The sequence below is a fragment of the Macaca mulatta genome, chromosome 17 (assembly GCF_049350105.2).
Source record: "Macaca mulatta isolate MMU2019108-1 chromosome 17, T2T-MMU8v2.0, whole genome shotgun sequence".
Lineage (NCBI taxonomy): Eukaryota > Metazoa > Chordata > Mammalia > Primates > Cercopithecidae > Macaca > Macaca mulatta.
In genome coordinates, this window is record NC_133422.1 from 72,534,774 (window position 1) to 72,559,460 (window position 24,687).

Genomic DNA, 24,687 nt, shown 5'->3' on the forward strand with positions numbered 1-24,687 from the left:
CTGAAAGTGTTGTCATTGCGAATGTAGTTTCCTTGCCTAGTTCTTCCATATACTTAAGGAAAAGATATTTTTAATGTAATTGTTAGAATATGTTGGTACATACTGATTCTGAAGTAAAAGGAAAATATATCTATATCTATATCTATATATATATTTATATATATATTTAAGTAAACTTGATGGTGTTTTGCAAGGATCTGAAGAGTCCCAGTATGGAGCTGAGCTGATTATTTTCTTGACTGTCCACATCCCACAGTTTTTTTTTTTTCCCCCTCTCCATCCCACTGCCCATTTTAAAGCACTTTTCAGCTGTCTGATTGCTCATTAGCATTGCTCATTAAAAGTGGTCTGGGGGCATACATTTCAAAGCAGTCCTTTTAAGACTTGGTTTTTCAAGTTTTGTTAAATTTCCAGTGAATACAAACCAAGTTATTTCTTGACGTTTAGCCTTGTTTATATTTTTTTATATCATTCCTTCTGCTTAGTACATGTCTAAATGATTACTTTTCAGAAAAGTGAATTTTGCCTAGCACATTGATTTGTATCTCCTGACAGGAGAGTAAACCATGTTTGGTGTGACTTAAGCTTTTATGATTTGGGATTTGTGTGAGTGTGTGTGTGACCCCAAGAACATGGAGATACAAGGGGTGGTAATTTTGGAGGGGAGAAGTACATTAATTAGACAAGTGAGGTAATGTAAGAATGAGATCATCTGCCCATGGCTGGTGTGATTCCTTTTTGTTCATTATTTTAATTTAAAACATAGTATTAAAGTAATAACATGTATATTCCTACCTTGAAAAGCTAGTTATATAAATAATATGTATGTTTAATGCAGATAATTTGCAAGATTTTTTAAAAGAAAAAATCCAAGCGATCGCCAATAGTCTCTGTACCGGCCACCTAAGATAGTCATTGTTAAGTTCTGGTATAGATACCCCTCTGTTACTTTGTACACCGTTTTTCCTTTAAACATTGTTTTGGTCTCAAGGCCATTCGGAAACACAATAGTCATTCTGAGTCCTCCCATAATCTGATAATGAATTTACATAAAATATTTTTTATCAACGTATTCTGATACTGAGTAGAAAAATATAGAATTACATATAGTTAATATTAACATTTCCCTTAATTCCTAAAGATTAGGAAGATTATACATTTGAGCTTTTCTTTTGACACTAATCCTTTTTTATATTGCAAAACACTAAATCCTTATATGGAAATAGAAAATTGAAAACATTTCTAACGTAGAAACTCAAAATAAATTTTCATTATTATACGGGCATGTTGGCTTTAATCAAAGTAAGATTGATTTACTTTTTTAAAATGGATGTATAAATAGGACCCTAATTCACAAATTGTTTATTTTGTATATATTTTGTATTTAGACAAGTGGAGGTCAGTTAAAATAGTCTTATGAAAAGTTGCTTTGTCTCTCTTTGTTTTTAAAATCTCTTCCCTTTCTCCTTCTGACAAGTCAACATCTGCTTGCATATAGCTAACTGCTGCTATTTTCTGCTTCTATGACAGCTAGCCGATGGCGGAGTCTCTTCTCTTCAGCTGCCTCACTGGCTTTTCCTTATAGTCCTGTTGCAAGACTCAGCCCTTATAGCAATGGCATTAATACTCCCAGCTTCTCTAAAACCTCAAATAAAGCAATACTAACACCTGAAAAAACAGGTAATATTTTAACTTCTTGACTAGCTGCTTGCTTTGTAATTCAGTTACTAAACACAGCTTAAATATTCATCTTTCATTGGAAAGCTTCAGAATAACCTTAGAATGGAGAGTTTGTGCTGCACATTTACTTTGGGTACAAAAGGCCTAGCACGAATTTGTACTCTAACACCATTGATCTACTGCTCTCAGTTGTATGTAGCAGACAGTCTTACCTCTTTAGCAAAAGTATATGCCTGCAGTTCTGTATTTCCAAATGCTTATGTGTTTTTAAAATTAAATGTCAAACACAATTTAGGTAGTTTTTATTATTCAAGATTGTAAGTCTTTATTTTTTAAAATTTTTTTCTGGTAGCTTTTAAATTTAGCTAAGGCTATGTAGAAGAAAATAGTCATAGTGGCTTTTTATGAATGAGGATCTCACCATTTTCTTATTTTTCTCAGCATTTGTGTGATTCCATTCCTGTAGCCTTCTTCTATTTGTTCTTTGGTTCTTTTATCTGAAACCATCGAGTTTTTTACTCTCATGGGTGGCTATAAGTCTCCTGTGACTACTCTCTAGTCTATATTATGTGGGTGTTGTATATGTTTCTGCATATGTACGTGTGCCTTTTAGGAGTGATATTCTTACCCATTTGTAGCACTGCTGTTTGTACTCATTAACAAATGGACCAGATTAAAATTTAATTTAAAATTATATAATCAGTTACTGTCAATGTCTTATTACTAAAGTACACATGAATATATATTCTTATACCATGCCTTTAGATATGGACATATCTAATAGGATGTAGATTTTAGCAGTAGTGAATTTTGCATTGTGATAAAAAATGTAATGTGAAATCTACCCTCTTAACAATTTAAGTATATAGTACATAGTGACTTTTTAAATTGTGAAAATTGAATTTGAAAACAATGAACAAGTGGTTTTGTATATACGAATTGTATACACATCATGTGCACATTGACCATTAAATGGTGACATGTTGGTGATTTTTGTAGCATGAAAACATGAGACAAATTGCTGACTGTTTGTATATGAATTGTAAGGCATATATGGATACCAATCCTGCAGATGAAAGAACACACATTTCCTTTGTGTTTCAGGTTACACTTCCAGGGGCTCCCCGCTCAGTCCCCAGTCATCTATCGACAGTGAGCTGAGTACTTCAGAATTGGAGGATGATTCTATCTCCATGGGATATAAATTACAGGACCTCACTGATGTTCAGATCATGGCTCGTCTGCAAGAAGAAAGTATGTGTTCTTTCTAAACTAGAAAAATGAGGCTTCCACTTGGAATATACAGGCAAAGGGGCAGGTTCAGGCATTTCTCTCTAGGTAATGGGCAAACAATTAGATTCTTTCTCTCATACTGTCCTGCTTTTTAGGTGGAGCCAGTTATATGCTTCTCACACTATCATGAGGTGGTAGGAACTTAGTCTGATCAAAACACATTGATACATAGACATTGCTGGTATTGCCACTGTGGAAACAGATGGACAGTTTCCTAAAAAACTAAAGGTGCAACTTACAAGTGGCCCAGCAAACTGCACTCTTGGATATTTATCCCAGAATAGTGGAAATTTGGGTTCACACAAAAACTTGTACGTGAATGTTCTGAGCACCTTTATAGCCCAAAACTAGAATTAGCTTAGATGACCTTCAGTCCGTAAATGATTAAACCAGTCATGCTACATCTATACCATGGAGTACAACTCAGCAATAAAGAGGAACAAACTACTGATATGCACAACATCTTGCTTGAAGCTCCGGGGAATCATGGTGAATAAAAAAAATTGATCATAAGAGAGTGCATACTGTATAATTCCACTCATACAACATTTCGAGATGACAAAAATGTTAGGAACAGAGGACAGACTAGTGGTTGGTGGAGTTTTAGGGATAGGGCTTAGGGTCTCAAGAGGGTCTTGAAGCTGGATGTAGTTATAAAAGGGCAACACAGGATTTTTACAGTGTTGGTACTATTTATTGGTGGATCTTTGAACCTCTAGGTAATAAAATTGCATACAGCTTAATACTCTCTCTCTGACACACACACACGCGCGCGCGCACACACACACACACACCCCTACCTCTGCAAAAATCTGAATAAAATGAGTGGATTATATCACTGCCAATACCCTGGCTGTCATATTATTCTAAAATTTTGCAAAATGTTACCACTGGGAGAAACTGGGCAAAGGGCACAGTTTTGTTTTTTTTTAAGCACTTCATGTGAGTCTACAGTTATCTTAAAATTTCAGTTAAAATGCATTGACATACTTCTCAGGGTAAATAATTGTGAAAGAGTAGATAAGTAGAAATAGGACAGTTTGTCACTGGTTCTGCGATAAAGTTACAAAAAATAATCTGAGAGTGAACTAGTTGAAGGGCATTAATGGTATCAAAAGGCACAGAACTGGAGTGTTTGTTTTGGAGTTATCTTTTCAGCCAACATAAGTAGAAATAATCAAGTATTTAAGCATAATAATTTCCTGCTTTCAGAATTAGTCAAGGCTTCTATGAGAAACATGGTAATGCTTATGCAGGATTTAATAAGATACATTTTTAAGGGGAAAAGTGGTTATTTTATATCATTATTTAGTAAAAGCAAATTTAAATACTCTTTCTAAAAATATATATGGCTAAAATATTGTATGTCAGTTTCAGAAGTTAAGTAGTCAGGGTTAGACCACTTTAAAAAAAAATTGTAGTACTGGCAATGGGTTAAATAATGAGAACCTTGTAATTTGACTATTTTTAGATGATTACCATATAGGGTGACCTAAAACTATTAGAAGTTTTGAGGTGTCAGTGTGCTTTGAAAGAGGTAACATTAGTAACATAAAAGAACAATAGAGAGATGACCTTGTGGGAAAATATTTGTCCCTCGGCTTTTAAACTTTCCCTTTGACTTTAAAAGTCGGGGGTGGGGAGCAGAATGACTTCCTACTTGGGCAGAGATTTGAAGATTTTAATTGTTTTAACTCATAGCGAACTATTCATAATGAGATGAATACTTCTTCCTAAGTTCCCCTTCTAAAATATCTCTTGATTTGAAAAGGGATCATTTGGGGAAATTGATAGATATTAATGAATGAGCTGTAGCAGGTATATATAATCTTCACTGGAATTGGGGCGATCTTTTTGCAAAACAGAATTGTCCAATATTAGATATCTGTTTCATAGGTAAATGTGATTATCATCTTGGTAAACCTAACTTGTCAATTTAGTAACTTGAGAACAAGATAATAAGTCTCTGTGAGTAATTTGTTTGGCACAATTTTTCATCTAATACTTGGTTAATTATAACTAAATGTTAGCTAGGTCAAAAGACATTAGAGTACTATTTGTTATTTTATAGGTCTCAGGCAAGATTATGCTTCTACTTCAGCATCTGTATCAAGACATAGTTCCAGTGTGTCACTGAGTTCAGGAAAAAAAGGGACATGTAGTGATCAAGAATATGACCGATACAGTCTGGAGGATGAAGAGGAATTTGATCATTTGCCACCACCTCAGCCTCGTCTTCCAAGATGTTCCCCTTTCCAAAGAGGAATTCCCCATTCACAGACTTTCTCCAGCATTCGGGATTGTAGGAGGAGTCCCAGTTCCCAGTATTTTCCTTCAAATAATTACCAGCAGCAACAGTATTATTCACCTCAAGCCCAAACTCCAGATCAGCAACCAAATAGGACCAATGGAGGTAGGTTGTATGCTTTTTTGGTATTTGATATGCTTTGATTTTTTTATATATGGTCAAGAAATGGTTTTTGTGTTTTTGTTTTTGTTTTTGAGACAGAGTCTGGCTCTGTCCCCTAGGTGGGAGTGCAGTGACACGATCTCAGCTCACTGCAACCTCCACCTCCCAGGTTCAAGCAATTCTCCTACCTCAGCCTCCCAAATAGCCGGGGTACAGGCACATGCCATTATGCCTGGCTAATTTTTTTTTAATTTTTATTTTTAGTAGAGACAGGGTTTCACCAGCCTGTTGACCAGGCTGGTCTTGAACCGCTAACCTCTGGTAATCTGCCCACCTTGGTCTCCCAAAGTGCTGGGATGACAGCCACCATGCCCAGCCAAAAAACAGTTTTAAGAGAAATATAGATAATTGGTCAATGTTTCTCAGATTTAAAATCATCCTCCAGACCTTCTCAGTTTGGTCTAAATTTGCATCTCTAGTTGACTGGCTTCTGATTATGTATCCCAGATTTATAAACTCACAGCTTCAAGAAAACCTCCATGACATAGCTGGCTCAGAATGAGTTATAAATGTGCAGTATCTCTGCATTGTTGCTGGTGCCTGTGGCACAGGCAGCGTGGTACAAGCTGAGAAGTTTGTGGTCAAGCCCATGGAGGCAAAGGCTGTGAGTTGTCATTCCTTACCTTGTGCACAACCTTCAGTCTGTTACTGTCTGTTCCTAGCACAGAGTGAGGTTGTAAGCATGAATGAGGATGGTTGCAGAGGATGCTGCTCTTCCACAGCCGGATCTAGGGAAGTTTGGGATGTGTCTTTCCCCTGATCTCCTGACATCTAGAATTAAGATCTGTGTAGCAGCAGGAACATGGAGGCTGCTGTCCATTAGCACGTGGCATGGTAATGGGAAATTGATCTGTCTTGTCAACGTGGTGGGTTGCTGTATGTGTCATTCTTTCATACTTTTTCCATCTCTTCATTTATCTTTCTTGCACACTCCCAGGAGTTAGACTCTGACTTCTAAGAACTATGGGGGAAGCAATCATGTAATATTCTGAGCCTGGTGTGTTTTCGTACTGATGATCACCTGGACCCTCACACACAAATTCTATATATTATGGAGAAACCAACCAATTAAAAATAATTTATAATTATACAATTACAATTCTTAATTATATAGCACTATTACTGAAAACTGGGCCCAGAAGTGATCAAATGGTCTTTAAAAATATTTATAGACCAAATATAAATTTTGTATTAGCGATCAGCCATTACCCTGTATTTAGTTTTTACCCTTTCCTTTGTACCTGTATCATTCATGCTGATGCTAATTAAGAGATCATTTGAAAATATTTAAAATTTTATGTTCATAATTTTTCTTACTACCTTGAGATTTCAAGTTTAGAGGAGTGGTGGCTAAAAAATGTCATCGTGACTAACATTAAAGCTCATAGCATCAGAAAGACAATGTATTCTATGTGCTTAGTGGAAGTCATAGCATCTTATTAAAATTGAGAGGGCACCTAGAGTTATTTCTCTAAAGCTTTTTTTTTTCCTTAAGTGTTTTAGAACATCATAGTCAAGTTGCCAAGCAGATGCTAGCTGTGCATCTTGATTGATATTGTCAATAAGATCATTCTCCTCCACTTAGCTGTTTGTTGTACCTCAGAAAAGTGGTATTCACTTCCATCAAACACCGTTTGAAAAACATTGGGTTTCTGTGAATCCTATGCTGGGATATTCTTCACAGGAAAGTGGAGACATACCACAGTTTAGGTACCTTTGTGGTAGTTTTATTTTGCCTAAAATGTCTAGTTTTCACAATACAACAAAAATGGAATACAAAGGCAATTTTCTGGATATGACTTCTGACTAGTTAGCTTAATGGTTGAGAGCAGAGGCTCTGAAGTCCAGCAGATCCTGAGTTTCTCAACTCTCTGAGGTTTGGTTTCCTTAACTAAAATGTGGAGAAGATAATATCTATCTCTTAGGAAACTTAGATATAATTTCACACCAAACCATCTGGTACACATTTTCTCCACCTAAATATATTATAAGGAGTAAATGAAAATAATGAATGTTACATTGCCTGGAGCCTGGAGTGGATGTGCTAAATAAAGGTTGTCTTCTCCCCTTTTGTTTTTAAACTTTTATTAGCATATGATTCAGATGTCCTAGCCTGCATTTGTTACTATAGAATATTGAGCAAAACTGTGAAATAAGAATAGTAACTAACTTTGAAACTAATCTATTAAATATTTTTCTAAATTATCAAAATAATATAGATAGGAGAAAATAATTGTTAAACTGTTGATTCATTTTAAAATAATTGAGAATAAACTAGAAATGTATATTAATATTTACTGCTTTCATAGTTCCTACACTGCTTAGATTTAAAGAGATGGCTCATAAAACTTCCTGGGATATTTCTGGGATTCATAGAATTAAAAGAAGTGTATCTGGAATAACTTGCTAAATTTCAAAATGACTAAACTTGTAGAATCTTTACCAACTTTCTTATAATTTCCACGGTATGGCAGGGGTTACTGGTGGCATGATGTAGTCCTTATTATCATGAGGACCTCCCCTGGAGCCTGTGTTGCCTTGATACCTAGATCTAGCTGTTTGGTAGATAATGAGCATCTCCTTTAGCCATAAAGATTCCCGAGTCTTTGTTCATAGAGTGATGAGTCTTGCTGCCTCTTTAATGTGAGCAAACTCATTTGAATTCTTTACTTGTTCTGTTCTTCCAGTTTCCTGCAGCATCTCAGTCCTTGAAGATTAAACTGCTGATTTCTTGTTAAGATAGAAATAGAACATTACTTTTGGTTCCCTGAACTTTAAAGTATATGTGGTTATTAAAACATTCCACACTGTGGCTGGGCACGGTGGCTCACGCCTGTAATCTCAGCACTTTGGAAGGCCGAGGCGGGCGGATCACGAGGTCAGGCGATTGAGATCATCCTGGCTAACACGGTGAAACCCCGTCTCTACTAAAAATACAAAAAATTAGCCGGGCGTGGTGGTGGGCGCCTGTGGTCCCAGCTACTCGGGAGGCTGAGGCAGGAGAATGGCGTGAACCCGGGAGGTAGAGGTTGCGGTAAGCCAAGATCGCACCACTGCACTCCAGCCTGGGCGACAGAGCCAGACTCCACCTCAAAAAAAAAAAAAAAAAAAATTCACATTGTTTGACAGAAAATGTACCTCATTTCCAGATGGTCTGACACAAGTTGGAGATCACAGCTTTGTTCCAAGGGGAATACTGTCCTAAATATTTACATTTGGGAAGACCTTATTTTTAAGAGCATATTTCAAGATTAAAGCTTTGTAAAACTGACTTGTTGCTTAAATATGAGTAAAGATTGGTTTTAAAGGCTAACACAGATTAGAGACATAACCAAGTGTAACGTATGGACCTCGATTGGATCGTGGTTTAGAGGAAAAACTTATGAAGGATATTCTTGGGATGTCTGAAAAATTTTGTATGCAGATTATCATATGATATTGTTAAATTGTTGACATGTGTTTACAATATTGTGATTCTATAGAATTACAATGTACATTAAAAGTGTCAAGATGTCTGAAGTTTTATCTCATTTAGCAAAGCAAACAAATGTATATGTGGAGATGAATTAAATATGGCAAAATGGAAACAACTAGTATAGCCAGGTGGAAAAACAGGTGTTTATGATACTATTTTTAAACATTTCTATATATATGAAAACTATTATAGTAAATAGTTGGAGAGAGATTTTAAAAAGAAATATAGAAGCTCAATTAATTTTCTCAATAGCATATAATTATGTTCTTGTGCCTCCCTGCTGCTTAAATATATATATATATATATATATATATATATGAAATATATATAGTGAAAATAGTCTAGTACTGATAGAGGCTGACTTTTTTACACTAGATTTTATGATATTCAAAAGATCTAGATGTGGCCACTAAGAGTATGTAGAGATGAATCCTTCTAATTCCTCTCTTCTTACTACACACTGTCTGCCAAATCATACACATAATATTTGCTGATATATGACGTACCTGCTGTTTGAGGCTGGGAACTTTAATAGGAATTTGGGAATATGAGACATACGATTGTTAAAAATAGGCCTCAAGAAGATAATGAGGAAAAGTACCCAGGAATCTAACAGTCAGTGGCAATATTTGAGCATCCTTACTTTAGAACTACACACAGAAAGTAAAGAAATGTGTAAGAGGTAGATGGCTCAGCTGGGAAGTCCATAGAAAAGCTTCTCTATGCTGGGGATAATTGTGCCAAATCTTAAAGTATTAGTAAGAGCCACATGAGTAAAATATTCTTTTGTGCTTTTTACTGTAGCACTCTCTGCAATTTCTTATGCTTTCTTATTATACATATTATCTAAGTATACTTATTGTGCTTGTTTAATCTTCTGTCTTTTCCACTCCAAGGGGGCAAAAATTGCTGGCCATGGCAACATTTAATAGGTGTTAGTAATGTCAAAGGAGCAGTGTATGAAGGGGGAATGAGAAGAGCTGAGTTTGATTTTGACTTGAATGCCTTTTGGATTAGTATTCAAGTATATCATTATTTTCTGGTTTTGCTTGAAAGAAAATGACCACAAGATTGAATGCTCTGATATGTGCACTTTAGTGTTTGGGAGTATATATCAATAAAGATAAAAAGATCTTGTAAGTTGGAGGGGTGAAAAAAATTTTAGATATTACAGTGATTTATGATCTTCCATGGTTTACCCCTATCAAAATGTTAATCTTTATTATTTACTTTGGGAGAAAATTTAATTTTAAGTTTAATTAAATTTGTTTTACATTTTCTCTTTAGGATCAACAATGGGTGGGGAAGGATTGAGAAGCACTGGTATAGACTATAAACCTAGACCATCAATCTTGACTATAAACTCAATGAGACTCGGGACTGTATCTGCCTAATACACTGTGATATCCCCAACAGCTCACAGAGTGCCTGGTATTTAGTGTAAACACAGTAAATGTTTGTTCCCTTGTTCATTTGTTCCTTCTCCAAAGTGAGAATGGGTGTCCACATGGAGGGACCAGCCTGCTCACAGGTATGAGAGTTCTCCCCTGTGGTTGGGGAGCAGGCTGAGAGGTCAGGCCGGAGAAGTATAAAGAGCCTGTGCCTTGAAGGCCTCATCTAGGGTGTGCTCAGGAGCTTGACCTTTCAGTAGAAGGAGCAGGGGAGGAATTGGAATTGGAGGGATTTCAGCAAGTGGGTGACTAGATGTGTGCTGTGCTGTAGGAAGAGTGGAATCGGCTGTATGGGAGATGGATGGGAGAAACAAGACACAAGGGTACATGGAGACCAATTAAGAGAATTTTGTGAAAATGTAGGTGATAAATAGTAAGGTAAGAACTAGGTGGTAGTGGAAGATTCATTAAATGTTTATGAGGCAGAATTAACAGGACTTGGAAAGTATGGTGCAAAGAGAAGGTGAATCTTGAGAGACTCCCAGACTTTTGGATTAGGTGATGTGCTGGACAGGGCTACAGTTTGTGGATCTAAGTAATGCAGAAGGAGTAGTGTGAAGGGGAGAAAGAAATGAATTCAGTACTTGTCCTTGAATTAGTTATGGCTTAGTACTCGTATATATGCTTTTTTTTTCCCAGCTTAAATGACATGACATAGGTACTTTAGTTTTTTGGGGAATGTGTATTGATCAAGGAAAAAGTGTCTCATAGACTTGTGGTCTTGTGGCTGGCTTATTTCACATGTGTAATTTCACACATCTCAACGTTGAGATCTGTATGTGACTCTCTGCTGCCTCTTGGTGGCAGAAGATGAACTTAGCAAGGCAAAAAAAATTGAAGCTATTCTCTTGGTCTTTTTCTTTTCCAAACATTTGGTGGCATACTCATGAAAGTTAAAACTTTCCAGAGATTAATGTGGTCATGTTAATGTCATGAGTGGATATTTCAAGACATCTGAAGTTTTAATTTTATTAATTTGTTCCATTTTGATATGGTAGCAAAAGATTCAGTAAATGTTGGTTTTGATTCTTCTAGGTTTCTTTTTTTTTTTTTTTTTAAGAAGCATGTAACAATTTCTAGGGTTGTTTTGGTAAATTAAATGACTGTAATATTATTTTCTAACTTTTTAAATATAATTTTAGCCATTTATTGAATAGGAACAGATAGCTAACTGCTTAGGTAGTCCCTGTGTCTTTTTATAGAAGTCTTGTTCTTCTTTAACACATTGTATTAGTCAGGGTTCTCTAGAGGGACAGAACTAATAGAATAAATGTATATATGAAGGGGCATTTATTAAGGAGCATTGACTCACACAATCACAAGGTGAGGTCCCATGATAGGCTGTCTGCAATCTGAGGAGCAAGGAAGACAGTCGGAGTCCCAAATCCTCAAAAGTAGGGAAGCTGACAGTGCAGCTTTCAGTCTGTGGCCAAAGGCCTGTGAGCCCCAGGCAACCACTGATGTAAGCCTGAGAGTCCACAAGCTGAAGAACTTGGAGTGTGATGCTCAAGGACAGGAAGCCTCCAGCACTGGAGAAAAGTGATGTCTGCTCCTTCCACGTTCTTCTGCGCTTTTATCCTAGCTGTGCTAGCAGCTGATTAGATGGTGCCTACCCAGATGGAGGGTGGGTCTGCCCCAACCAGTCCATTGACTCAAATGTTAATCTGCTTTGGCAACACCCCTTACAGACACACCCAGGAACAATGCTTTACATCCTTCAATCCAATCAAGTTGGCGCTCAATATTAACCATCACACATGTTTATTTGGTGGAACCCTTCTGGTTGGGGAGTGTGTTTTCCTGTACAATAGGTTAGAAAGCTTGATCATCAGCATATAGTACTTTTTATTTATTGTTGACCACAATATGACTTTTGTTATTTGCTTTTGAAAGCTAGTATTTTGGCTGCATAACATCTGTCATTTTTAACTTAGTAAATTCTTTTCCAGATAAACTCCGAAGAAGTATGCCTAACCTAGCCCGGATGCCAAGTACAACTGCCATTAGTAGCAATGTTAGTTCTCCAGTCACCGTGCGAAATAGTCAGAGTTTTGACTCAAGCTTGCATGGAGCTGGAAATGGAATTTCAAGAATACAGTCTTGTAGTGAGTATAATTATTTGATATAATTATATGTTGTATAATTGTATAATTATTTTTTATAATTTTTAATTGTAAGGAAAATAACTTACTGTTCCATTTCTTTATATTTACTTGCAAGAACACTAAACTTTTCTCCTTGCCCTGTAACTTATTTTTTTATTTCACCATTAGAGTTGAATAGTATTTTTACCAGTGCCTGTGGTATCAATTAATAGTAGTAAATTGTTAATTATATAATAATAGTAAATTATTTGTAGTCCTTTATATCCTAAGATAGTAGAAGTACTACATGGTGATTGATTTATCCACTCATCATACAAAAATTTTTTTCCTTGCAGATCCTCCCCTTTCTAGCTGTCTACCTGAATAAGCACACTTAATTCTGTCTAGCCATTCCTTTTGTCTTGGTTTTCACCTGTGCATACTTTTGTCCTTTTTCCCCCTAAATGAAGTTATATTTTAGTGTGTCTAAAGTAGTTTTTATCCACTCTATTTTAGCTTACCCCACATTCTGTTACTTACTTTCTATGTTTCACCCAGCAGTGAGCGACACAGTGAGCATTAGGCCTAGTGCTGTGTGTCTTCACTTTATGTGGGGATGTGCTGTTTTGGCATCCCCCCCGATTCCTACTCATGCTGTCTCTATGGGTTATTGCAGTTAAGTCTTACACTGACCTCTAGGAGGAAGGCACAAGGTCATATTACCAGCATTCATAAAAATGCCCAAACTTGGGAGGCTGAGTGTGTTCTGAGTGTACTGGCCAAGAGTCATCAAACAGATGTCTTAAGTCTAAATCTAAAATGATTTGTAGCTCTTCTCCCTCAAACTTAGTTTTGGGTGTCAAATTGTATCTCCCTAACATGCAGTGGTCTTTCATTTCTTTGTTTTAGTTCCTAACAACCAAGTGACATCATTTACTCTGTACAAGGAACAGTGCTAACTAGTTTATATTCATTATCTTATTTAGTTCTACCAACAACTCTATGAATTAGTTTCTACTGCCATTCTTATTTTGTGGAAGAGGGAACAGTTCTGACAGGTTAAGGAACAGTTTGTCCAAGGCCATGCAGGTGGAAGAGCAGAGAGGCAGACCTAGGTCTGGTTACTCCCAGAGCTTATGCTTTTAACTGTTAGGATATTCTAGCTCCACGTGTTGTTCTTCTCTGCTTAGCATTCTTCCTTTTCCTTCTTCGTTCAGTTTACTCCTATTTACTTTTATAATACAGTCCAAATACCATGCCCTTGGAAGTTTTCATTGCTTACTTGATCACCCTAACACACTTTCTCAAATACCCCCCAAACAATGCTAGAGTGGATTAGATTTTTGGTGCTTACCTCTGTTATTCAATGTACCATGTTTTACCATTAATGTATTTGTCTTCCTTACTAGATTGTAAGCTCCCTCTGGGCTTGGACCATCATTTATTTGATTTTCTGTTCCCAGTGCCTGACATGTTACCTGAACATAAGGAACTCAGTGAATGCTTGAATGAATGCCACAGGATTCTATGTTAAGGCTTGACCTGTTAAATATTTGAACCAATGACTTGTATAAGGACACGGAAACAACCTATGAAATTTGCTAATGGTGGAAACTGAGAGAACTAATAACTGATTTTATGTCAGGAGGTTACAACAATGGGCTAAATGTATCATGAAGAAACTTAGCTGATAGAAATATACAATTCTATATCTGAATTACAAAAATCAGTAGTGTACCAGCCTAGACCACATGATGAAACCCCGTCTCTACAAAAAATACAAAAATTAGCCAGGCGTGATGGCCAATGTCTGTAGTGCTAGCTACTTGGAAGGCCAAGCTAGGAGGATCACTTGAACTCAGGAGGTTGAGGCTACAGTGAGCTGAGATTGCACCACTGCACTCCAGCCTGGGCAATAGATAGAATGAGACCCTATCTTGGAAAAAGAAAAAAAGAAAATCAATAGTGTAAGTGCAGGATGAGAGAAATACAGTTTTGAGAATAGCGAATATGGTAACAATTAGGAATTTTTGTTGACTCCAACTCAGTGTGTATTAATAGCAGATTTGAGTGCCAGAAAAGTGTATGTAACCCAAAATAGAATGTACACTGCAAAGAATGTTCAGTTTTGATTGAAGTGCCCCCAAAATGATGGGAAATGTCAAAAGGATACAGGAACCAAGTAGAAGGAATCTCCTAATGGCCAAATATGGGACAGTTTGAGCCACAGAGTAAATAATTATGGTAATGGATTATAACTGATGGAATAAAATAAATATGCATGGATTCATACTTAATTGGATAAATAGAAAGAGGGGAACATCTTCTTTGTAGTAGATTCTAATTCATACATGTAAAAGAAATGAGGAAATTATAAAAATCATCATTTCTAAGTCAAGCATAATACTGAGAGAAAGCCCCCAAGAAGAATAATAATGTGTAGGAGAAAGAGGACTCCCATAACTTTTGTTTCAAATCTTAAGATTATGCTCTCATTTACTTTCATTTCTGAGCATTCTAAGCCACTGTTATTTCTGCATTCTAAATTCTTATCATGACAATTACTAGTTCTGGGCCATTTTGCTTTCAGGAAAGAACAGAGGTAGGATAGAGAGTTGGAAAGGCTGCAAGTATAGAAGGAGGAACACAGTTGTAGTCAAAGACCCGGTTTTGGGTCTTTTCTTAATAATAAACTTTTTGGAAAGTTGAGCATTCTTTATCAGTCTCGTTTTCTCATTTGTAAAATTAGGATTATGCCTATTAATTTTAACTAATTTCTCTTATGTGTGTTTTTTTTAAAATCAAGGGTGGTGATATATGTTATATGTAGGAGAGATAGTAGGATTGTATTCCTGAATAAACTGTTCTGGAATTTCATTGACTCTGTAGATCAATTTTTGGAAGATCTTAACAATATTAAGTCTTTGCATCCATTAATGTGGAATAGTCCTTCATTGACTTAGGTCTTTAATATCAGTGAAGTTTTGTAGCTTTCTATATAGAGGTTTTGTGTTTCTATAGTTAAAGTAATTTCTAGGTATTGTGATTTTTATTAAGTAGTGTTTTTGTAAATATTTCCTCAGGTTTCTTTCAGTTTCTACTAGTTTGCTGGTATTTTGAATAGAATTGATTTTTGTGTTTTGATATTGAATCCAGCAACTTTGCTAAATTAATATCTCCTAATAGTTACCCAACATAGTGAGTGCATATGATCACCAAAACATGTTCAAGAAGGTTCACAAAACCCCAAATTAGAAATAACCTAGCTTTCTGTCATCAGGGGAATAATCACATTCATACAATGGAATACTGCTTAGTAACACAGCAACACAGGTGAATCTCACAGACAAAGTGTCTAGTGAAAGAAGCCAGATTAAAAGGTTAACATACTAGTAAGTCTGTTCCTAGGAATTTCCTCAAAATAGGAAAAAACAGTCGTTGTGATAAAAGTGGGAATAACACTTACCTTTGGAGGAGTTTTGACTAGGAAGAGGCATGAGAGAGCCTTATAAGGTGCTGGTGATGCTTTTTATCTTGATAGGAGGAGTGGTTACATGAACATGTTCACTTTGAACATTCACTGAGCTTAGACTTAAGATATATGTATTTTATGTATATTATGCTTCAGAAGAAATTGAGCCAAATTCATGTATTGAAGGTTTTTTAAAAATTAACTTTTTTAAAGCAGTTTTCAGCTTATAGAAAAATTGAACAGGAAGTACAGAGAATTCCCATATAATCCCTCACCCTCTGTATCCTCTTAGTTTCCCCTATTATTAACATCTTGTGTTAGTGCAGTAGACTTGTTACAGTTGCTGAACGAGTATATTAAAAAATTGCATGGTTAAAAACTAGCAAATTAAGGCATTACAGAATTGGTTAGAAAGAATCTTAAGAGATGATTTGTCAACCAAGAGAACTTTGCTGTGTCACGAAGCTAAATGGGAATACACCTAAGGGAGAATCTTATATAGACCTTATTTTTTATAAAGTTTTTTGACTACTATACACATATATCGGCATTTCTTTTTTTTTTTTTTTCTTATTTCAATAGTTTTTGGGGTATAGCTGGTTTTTGGTTACATGGATGAGTTCTTTAGTGGTGATTTCTGAGATTTTGATGCACCTGTTACTGAAGCAGTGTACACTGTACCCAGTATGTAGTTTTTATCCCTCAGCACCCTCCCCAACTTCCCCACAAGTCCCCAGAGTCCATTATCTCCTTCTTATGCCTTTGCATCCTCATAGCTAAGCTCCCACTGACACGTGAGAACATACAATATTTACTTTTCCATTCCTGAGTTATTTGATTTAGAATAATGGCCTCTAGCTCCATCCAAGTTGCTGCAAAATATTACTTTGTTTCTTTTTATGGGTGAGTAGTATTCCTTGATGTATATATACCACATTTTCTTTATCCACCCGTTGGTTGATGGGCACTTAGGTTGGTTCCATATCTAAGCCATTGCGAATGGTGCTGCTATAAACATGCGTGTGAATGTGTCTTTTTTTTCATATAATGACATCTTTTCCTTTGGGTAGATACCCAGGAGTGGGATTGCTGGATCAAATGGTAATTCTACTTTTAGTACTTTAAGGAATCTTCATACTGTTTTCCATAGTGGTTCTACTAATTTACACTCCCATCAGCAGTGTAAAAGTGTTCCCTTTTGCCATGTCCACACCAACATCTGTTGTTTTTGACTTTTTAATTATGGCCATCCCTTTTGCCATGTCCACACCAACATCTGTTGTTTTTGACATTTTAATTAGGGTAAGGTGGTATCTCATTGTGGTTTTAATTTGCATTTCCCTAATGATTAGTGATGTTGAGCATTTTTTCATTTGTCTGTTGGCTGTGTATCTTTTTTTGAGAAATATCAATTCATGCCCTTTGCCCACTTTTTGATGGGGTTACTTTTTTTTTTTTTTTTCTTGCTGATTTATTTGAGTTCCTTGTAGATTCTGGCTATTAGTCCTTTGTCAGATGCATAGTTTGCAGATATTTTTTTCTACTCTGTGAGTTGTCTGTTTACTCACTGATTATTTATTTTGGTGTGCAGAAGCTTTTTAGTTTAATTAGGTACCGTTTATTTATTTTTGTTTGAGTTGCCTTTGCTTTTGGGATTTTAGTCATGATTTCTTTGTCTAAGCCAATGTCCAAAAGAATTTTTCCAATATTATCTTCTAGAATTTTTATGGTTTCAGGTCTTAGATTTAAGTCTTTGATCCATTTTGAGTGGATTTTTGTGTAAGGTGAGAGATGAGGATTCAGTTTCATTCTTCTACATGTGACTTGCCAGTTTTCCCAGCACCGTTTACTGAATAGGGTGTCCTTTCCCCAATTTATGTTTTTGTATGCTTTGTCGAAGATCAGTTGGCTGTAAATATTAGGGTATATTTCTGGATTCTTTATTGTTTGGTCTATGTGCCTATTTTTATAGCAGTACCATGCTGTTTTGGTAACTGTAGCCTTGTAGTATAATTTGAAGTTGGTTAATGTGGTGCCTCCAGATCTTTTTGCTTAGTCTTGCTTTGGCTATATGGGCTGTTTTTTGGTTCCATATGAATTTTAGGATTGTTTTTTCTGGTTCCACGAAGAATGATGGTGGTATTTTGATAGAATTGCATTGAATCTGTAGATTGCTTTGGGCAGTATGGTCATTTTACAATATTGATTCTTCCAATTCATGAGTATGGGATGTGTTTTTGTTTGTGTCATTTGTGATTTCTTTCAACAGTGTTTTGTAGTTTTCCCTGTAGAGATTTTTCACCTCCTTGGTTAAGGATATTTCTAAGTATTTTATTTTGTATTTTACAGATGTTATAAAAGGGATTGAGTTCCTGATTTAATTTTCAGCTTGGTGGTTGTTGGTATATAGCCGTGCTACTGATGTGTGTACATTGATTTTGTATCCTGAGACTTTACCGAATCCATTCATCAGATCTAGGAGCTTTCTGGATGAGTCTTCAGGGTTTTCTAGATATACAATCATATCATTGGCAAACAGTGACAGTTTGACTTCCTCTTTTCCAATTTCGATGCCCTTTATTTCCTTCTCTCCTGTAAGTACTCTGGCTAGGACTTCCTGTGTTATGTTGACTAGAAATGGCGAAAGTGTTGGCCGGGCGCGGTGGCTCAAGCCTATAATCCCAGCACTTTGGGAGGCCGAGACGGGCGGATCACGAGGTCAGGAGATCGAGACCATCCTGGCTAACACAGTGAAACCCCGTCTCTACTAAAAATACAAAAAACTTAGCCGGGCGAGGTGGCAGGCGCCTGTAGTCCCAGCTACTCGGGAGGCTGAGGCAGGAGAATGGCGTAAACCCGGGAGGCGGAGCTTGCGGTGAGCTGAGATCCGGCCACTGCACTCCAGCCTGGGTGACAGAGCGAGACTCCGTCTCAAAAAAAAAAAAAAAAAAAAAAAAAAAAAAAAAAAAAAGAAATGGCGAAAGTGGACGTCCTTGTGAAGGATGTTTTGTTCCAGTTCTCAGGGGGAATGCTTTCAACTTTTCCCCATTCAATATGATGTTGACTATGGGTTTGTCATATATCGCTTTTATTACTTTGAAGTAAGTCCCTTCTATGCCTATTTTGTTTTTATCATAAAGGGATGCTGGATTTTATCAGATGCTTTTTTTGTATCTATTGAGATGATCATATAGTTTTTGTTTTTAATTCTGTTTATGTGATGTATCACATTTACTGATTTGCCTATGTTAAACCATTTCTGTATCCCTGGGATGAAACCTGCTTGATCATGATGTGTTATCTTTTTGATAACATACGTATCAGTATTTCTGTGTATAGATTTTGCCTTGTATACTTGCGCAAATTTTTTTAAGGAAAAACTAAATTTAAGGAAATATTTTCAAGAGATGATAAATAAAACCATAGATACTTTTTTGGGGTTTTTTCCCCCTTATATTTATTTCAAAAAAGTATTTATCATATATTTTATGATTAAGTAAATTCAACTGTTTTAGAAAACAGGGTATGTCCATGTTTAACCATGTTGCAAGTACTAGGCAGCAAAGGCTTGGGTAGTTAGTAGGCAGAATCTGTGCATAAGTTTCTGTTAAATTTGATTGTTTTTCTTGCAGAAAGGGATTAAAAAATTTAAAAACTTCTGCCTACCAGTTTGTTACCTTTTAATGTGAAATGATACACAAAGTTGGGTCAGTATATAGATGAAATTTTTAAGGGTTCTTACCCAGAGAGTTCCCGGTTCCCTTCATTTTATAAGTTTTGCTACTATTATATATGTAATAATGCCCAGCAACTCAAAGAGAGATAAATGACGTATGAATATTATTTAAGGAATATATCTGTAATAAACTGTTTGTACCTACAGATACCACCTCTGTCTTCTTTTCTATAATAACAACTATTAAAATATCTCCTCATTTTGTTTTCATGGAACCACCACCAAAGCAAGCATCAAGAAATCCTAATTTCTAGCAAGCAAGCAGGGAAGACTTTGTCTTGTAAGAACTCAGAGATCATCACATTTGTAAAGGAAAGGAGGCTGTGCTTAGAACTGGCTTCTGCATATAGCCAGGCACTTCAAAATGTGGCTCATGGACAGACCAGGAGATCCGTATCAAGGATTAGAATTTTCCATGACTCAGTGCCATCTGGAGCCTATATTCCATTTATCTCCTTCTGTGTATATTGTACTCTCAGGCATAATTGGCTCTTCTGAAAATAGCACACATTTCCTAAGTTGGATAGTGGTAGAAGCTCGCTCACATGAATATCATTTTCTCTTCTAGTTCCATCACCAGGACAGCTTCAACACAGAGTCCACAGCGTGGGGCATTTCCCAGTGTCTATCCGACAACCTCTTAAAGCCACAGCCTATGTGAGTCCAACCGTTCAAGGCAGCAGTAACATGCCTGTATCAAACGGCTTACAGCTGTATTCCAACACAGGAATCCCCACACCGAACAAAGCTGCAGCTTCTGGGATAATGGGTCGCAGTGCACTCCCAAGACCTTCGTTGGCAATAAATGGGAGTAACCTGCCTCGAAGCAAAATTGCACAACCTGTTAGAAGGTAAGAATCTTTATTTGCATAATTTCATTTGCAGTTTGGAACTAGAAACTGCTCCAGACACACGCTGACCTTTCCTTTGGCTCACTTTAACCTTAGTAAGTCACTACCCTTTGTGGCCTGACTTGTGCTCTCCTCCCTTTGAAAAGTGATGGATATCCCTGTGTGGGTCAGGTCCCCTTCTCTCTGATATCATTTTCTTCCCCTACTCCCTCATCACTATCACTCCTAACACTTTTGCTTTTACCAGACAAGCTCTGTCTCCAGAGCTTTTGTAGCTTTCTTCTCCCAAGTTACTTGCACGACTTGCTCTGTGCCTCCTTCAGGTCTTTGCTCAGACGGCAGCTCTATCCAAAAATTGTAGGGCAGGGGGAGTTGACTCTTTGGTTCATTGCTGTGTGTCCCTAATGCCAAGAACTATGCCCAGTATGGGTAGGATCTCAAATATTTGTTGAATCAGTCATTTTTAGTCAAAATATGGAAAAATGTGTCAGGCATATGTGCACATGCACACCCTCCTCCCACACATTTATGGTTTGAAAAGCATCTTAATGACATTCACCTGGGGCTTTATCAGCTTATGTTGGTAAGTTCAGTATGGTTCAGGTAGAAATTTTTTTTCCCCTTCAAAGTTTCAGAGTTTTTTTTCCTACTTCAAAGGACATTTTAGTCCAGCTCTTGGTCATGATGTACCCTTCTTGAACTGAATATTATGGAGTGTCTTATATTAAAAATCCATAAAAGTGGTTTGAAGAAAGATTGAGGAAATAAAGACAGTAAATACAGACAGCTCTTTCAAGAAATTAGGATATGAAGAAGGAGAAGGAGGAAACATAGTAAAAATTTGAAAGAGGTAGAACAAGCAATTTTTTCTGTCTTTATGCATTTATGGATATATAAATAGTTCTGTTTTTTGTTTAGAAGTAATGGATGCTCAGATCAACAACAAATTTCAAAAAACAGAAACTGTTGAAAAATAGAAAAGTAAAGACTGACCCATAATCCTACTACCAGATAGAAACAATTTTGGTACATGTTTATTTATTCAGTAATTTTTGGCTTATTCTGCTTTGTAAATGCCGAGCTGCGTCATCATGCTGATGGCTGACTAGAATCACATTATTTGATATATATGGTTATTATAGACCATACATTTATCCTTGAATTTGTGTCTCCAAACTAAACACTTGGAAAGGTCACTGCTAGACAATATAAGATGGTCTGTTTCCCCAAACTTAAGCAAATACTAGGTATTATTCCTTTTAATTTTTTTTAATTTAAATTTTTTATTTTATGTATTTTTTTAGAGACAGGGTCTTGCTCTTTTGCCCAGGCTGGAGTGCAGTGGTGTGGTCATAGCTTGTTGTAACCTCAAACTCCTGGGCTCAAGTGATCCTCCTGCCTTGCTAGGACTATAGTGCATGCCACCACTCCCAGATAATTTGAAAAAAAAAATTGTAGAGATAAAGGTCTTGCTGTGTTGCCCAAGCTGGTCTTGAATGCCTGGCCTCAAGTGTTCCTGTTGCCTTGGCCTCCCAAAGTGTTGGGATTATAGGTGTGAGCCACTGCACTCAGCCGAAGGTTCTTTTTAAATGTTTTGCCAACATGATAGGCAAATCTTTAATTACTAATACGGTTTTGAAAGTTTATTCGTATTCAGTTGCTGTTTGTATTCAACAGAGTAACCATTTATGTTTTTAGGCCATTTTTCTAGCCAGGAGTCTGTATTTTCTTATTTTAAAATATGTTTTACACATTAAGGGTATTGGCCCCTTTATTTATGTTGGAAATTTACTTGTGCAAATACAACACGCATGACACTCTGCCATGAACTGGGGCTTTGGGAGATAAGCATGCAGTGAAGACCCGTAAGTGTGAACCACAAGGCACACTTGAGATACTGCCAATGGCTTCTCATTACTGCAGTGGAGGAGCATAGATGGGAGAGTAGGTCAAAGTAAGTAATGTGACTCACAGGATTATTAACAATCTCTCTGTGTTTTTCTTGTCTCTTTTTAGTTTTCTTCAGCCTCCAAAGCCTCTGTCTTCACTCAGCACTCTGAGGGATGGAAATTGGAGAGATGGTTGCTACTGATGCAGTTTTATGTACCCTTGAGAAATGGGAAAGAAGTAAAAATGAGGGTTGTGTTACCTAGCTGGCTGGGTAGCAGTGGATGTTGGGATATTCTTTCCCTTTTGTGTTTTAATATATTTACTGCATTGTTTCTCAATGGACCAGTCACCAGAGACTAATTATTGCACTTAAATATTTGCCTGAGATACTGCAACAGTCTCAAACCCATGGTTGCAGTATTGTGACACTTAGATCTAGGAAGTTTTTGTAGAACTGCTCTGTACCTGAATACTTTTTGAGAGAATTGAGATGTATCAATAATGCTTTGCCATAGAAGTTTTTTAAAGTAACTTGTTCAATTTACTTACGTGTTCTAAACATCTTTCCATTACATGTTCTGTATTTTAATACATTGCATATTGACAACTAGGTTCTATAATGTATGCTTTGAAATTTACTTTTTTATAGTTTACAGGAATTTTATTTTTTGTGCCTATTTCTTTTTACACCTATGTGAACCACTATGGAACAACTTAAATTTTGTGCCATAAAAATATTTTTGTGGTAAGGTACTATTTTTTTAGCTCTAGGGATATATCAGCAAAAACACATCATGCAATTTGAGAGACATAATTTTGTGTTGAATGAGCACAACATAATTTGAAGCATTGCAAGGAGATAGCCAGACAGCAGAATTAAATGGTCCTGTCTTTTTCATTGTTAATTTATTGTCATACATGGGTTTCATATTTATAACGGCATCATGAGCTCATTGCACTTAATACCTGCAATGTTTGCTACTGTACCACAATTGATTTTCAATACTTTATTACAAAGGATGAAACTGTAATGTTTTATTAACAATGCTTCTGGAAATGAATGCATTTTAAAGCAAATAAATCTTTTTGATAGACCTTTTACAAAATCCATTTGCACTAATGAATGCTTTCTTATGGCATATAACTTAATATTTGTTACTGTGTACACTGCTGTTTTGGAATGTTCAGAAATAAAGACTCTATTTCAGCAATACCAGATCATGCATGAATGTGCAGCATAAACAGTATAACTACACATGTGTTTCACTACAATTGTGAAAATGGTTATTGTTACCCTGTTCTCGTGCAGGGCATTTATATCTTAAGCAGGTAGACTTAGAATATTCACATTCATAAAATTATTTTTCTTTTCCCAAATATTCCTGATAAGAAATGTGTGATTTTCTTACATCAGTTAGGTAGATTTACAGTGAGGTTTAGGTTCATTTAAAGAGGCCACTAAAACTCACGCAGCATGTCGCTGAGAAACACATTTACAGATGAACATTGTCAGTGGAGATTTTATTTTATTTTGTAGGAGTTGAATTTGAAATACTTTCTCAGTGTCAGTAAAATAGCAAAGTGCTAGCCTTATTCTACATTATATTTGATAAATGTTGGAAAACTTTACTTGAAGGTACTGTGGGAAGTTTACGCAAAGTTTTTATGTTAGGTTTTAAAATGGAGTTCTACCTATAGTCATTAGAGGTTTTTAGTTTTTTTAAAGTATACCTTTGTATGTAATTCTGTCTAGAACTAAAAGGAATGTTTGTTTAAATAACTTGCACTTTAAGTGGAATGTGACCTAGAGGAGTTGAGATATGAAAAGGGAAGTAATATTTATTAAGCATCCCTTCAGTCAAAAGAACTGTGCAAGATGTTTTATATACATTTATCTAGGTCTAACTTTCACCTACTATTATCACCATTTTAAAGATGAAGACACGAGTCCCACAGAGGTGACTATTTGTCAGTTTTTTGCATCACTATAAAGGAATACCTGAGGTTGGGTAATTTATAAAGAAAAGAGGTTTAATTGGCTCATGGTTCTGCAGGGTGTACAGGAAGCATGGTGCCAGCATCTGCTTGGCTTTTGGTGAGGCCTCAGAAAGCTCATAGTCATGGCAGAAGGCAAAGGGGGAGCTGGTGCATCACATGGCGAGAGTGACAGCAAGGGGTGGGGTGGGGTTTCCACACTTTTTAAAAAACAACCAGATTTGTGCGAACTCAGAGTGAGAGCTCACTTATCACCCAGGAGATGGCACTAAGCCATTTATGAGGGATCT

The 24,687-nt window shown here is 36.4% G+C and overlaps 1 protein-coding gene across 3 annotated transcripts in view; it reads left to right on the plus strand.

Annotated features, from left to right (window-relative positions):
- The window catches only part of SLAIN1 (SLAIN motif family member 1), a 66,539-nt gene extending 42,926 nt beyond the window's left edge, over nucleotides 1-23,613 (plus strand). For 2 of the 3 annotated variants that reach the window (XM_028837621.2, XM_015121268.3), the window contains 5 exons: nucleotides 2,785-2,934; nucleotides 5,045-5,386; nucleotides 12,319-12,474; nucleotides 20,230-20,512; nucleotides 22,529-23,613. In XM_028837621.2, coding sequence (XP_028693454.1) covers nucleotides 2,785-2,934; nucleotides 5,045-5,386; nucleotides 12,319-12,474; nucleotides 20,230-20,512; nucleotides 22,529-22,604 — 1,007 coding nt within the window. In that variant the 3' untranslated portion in view covers nucleotides 22,605-23,613. Of the gene's footprint in view, nucleotides 1-1,530; nucleotides 1,681-2,784; nucleotides 2,935-5,044; nucleotides 5,387-12,318; nucleotides 12,475-20,229; nucleotides 20,513-22,528 lie in introns of all 3 variants that reach the window. The other variant, XM_028837620.2, reaches the window with a different exon arrangement.
- Nucleotides 23,614-24,687: the final 1,074 nt, after the last annotated feature.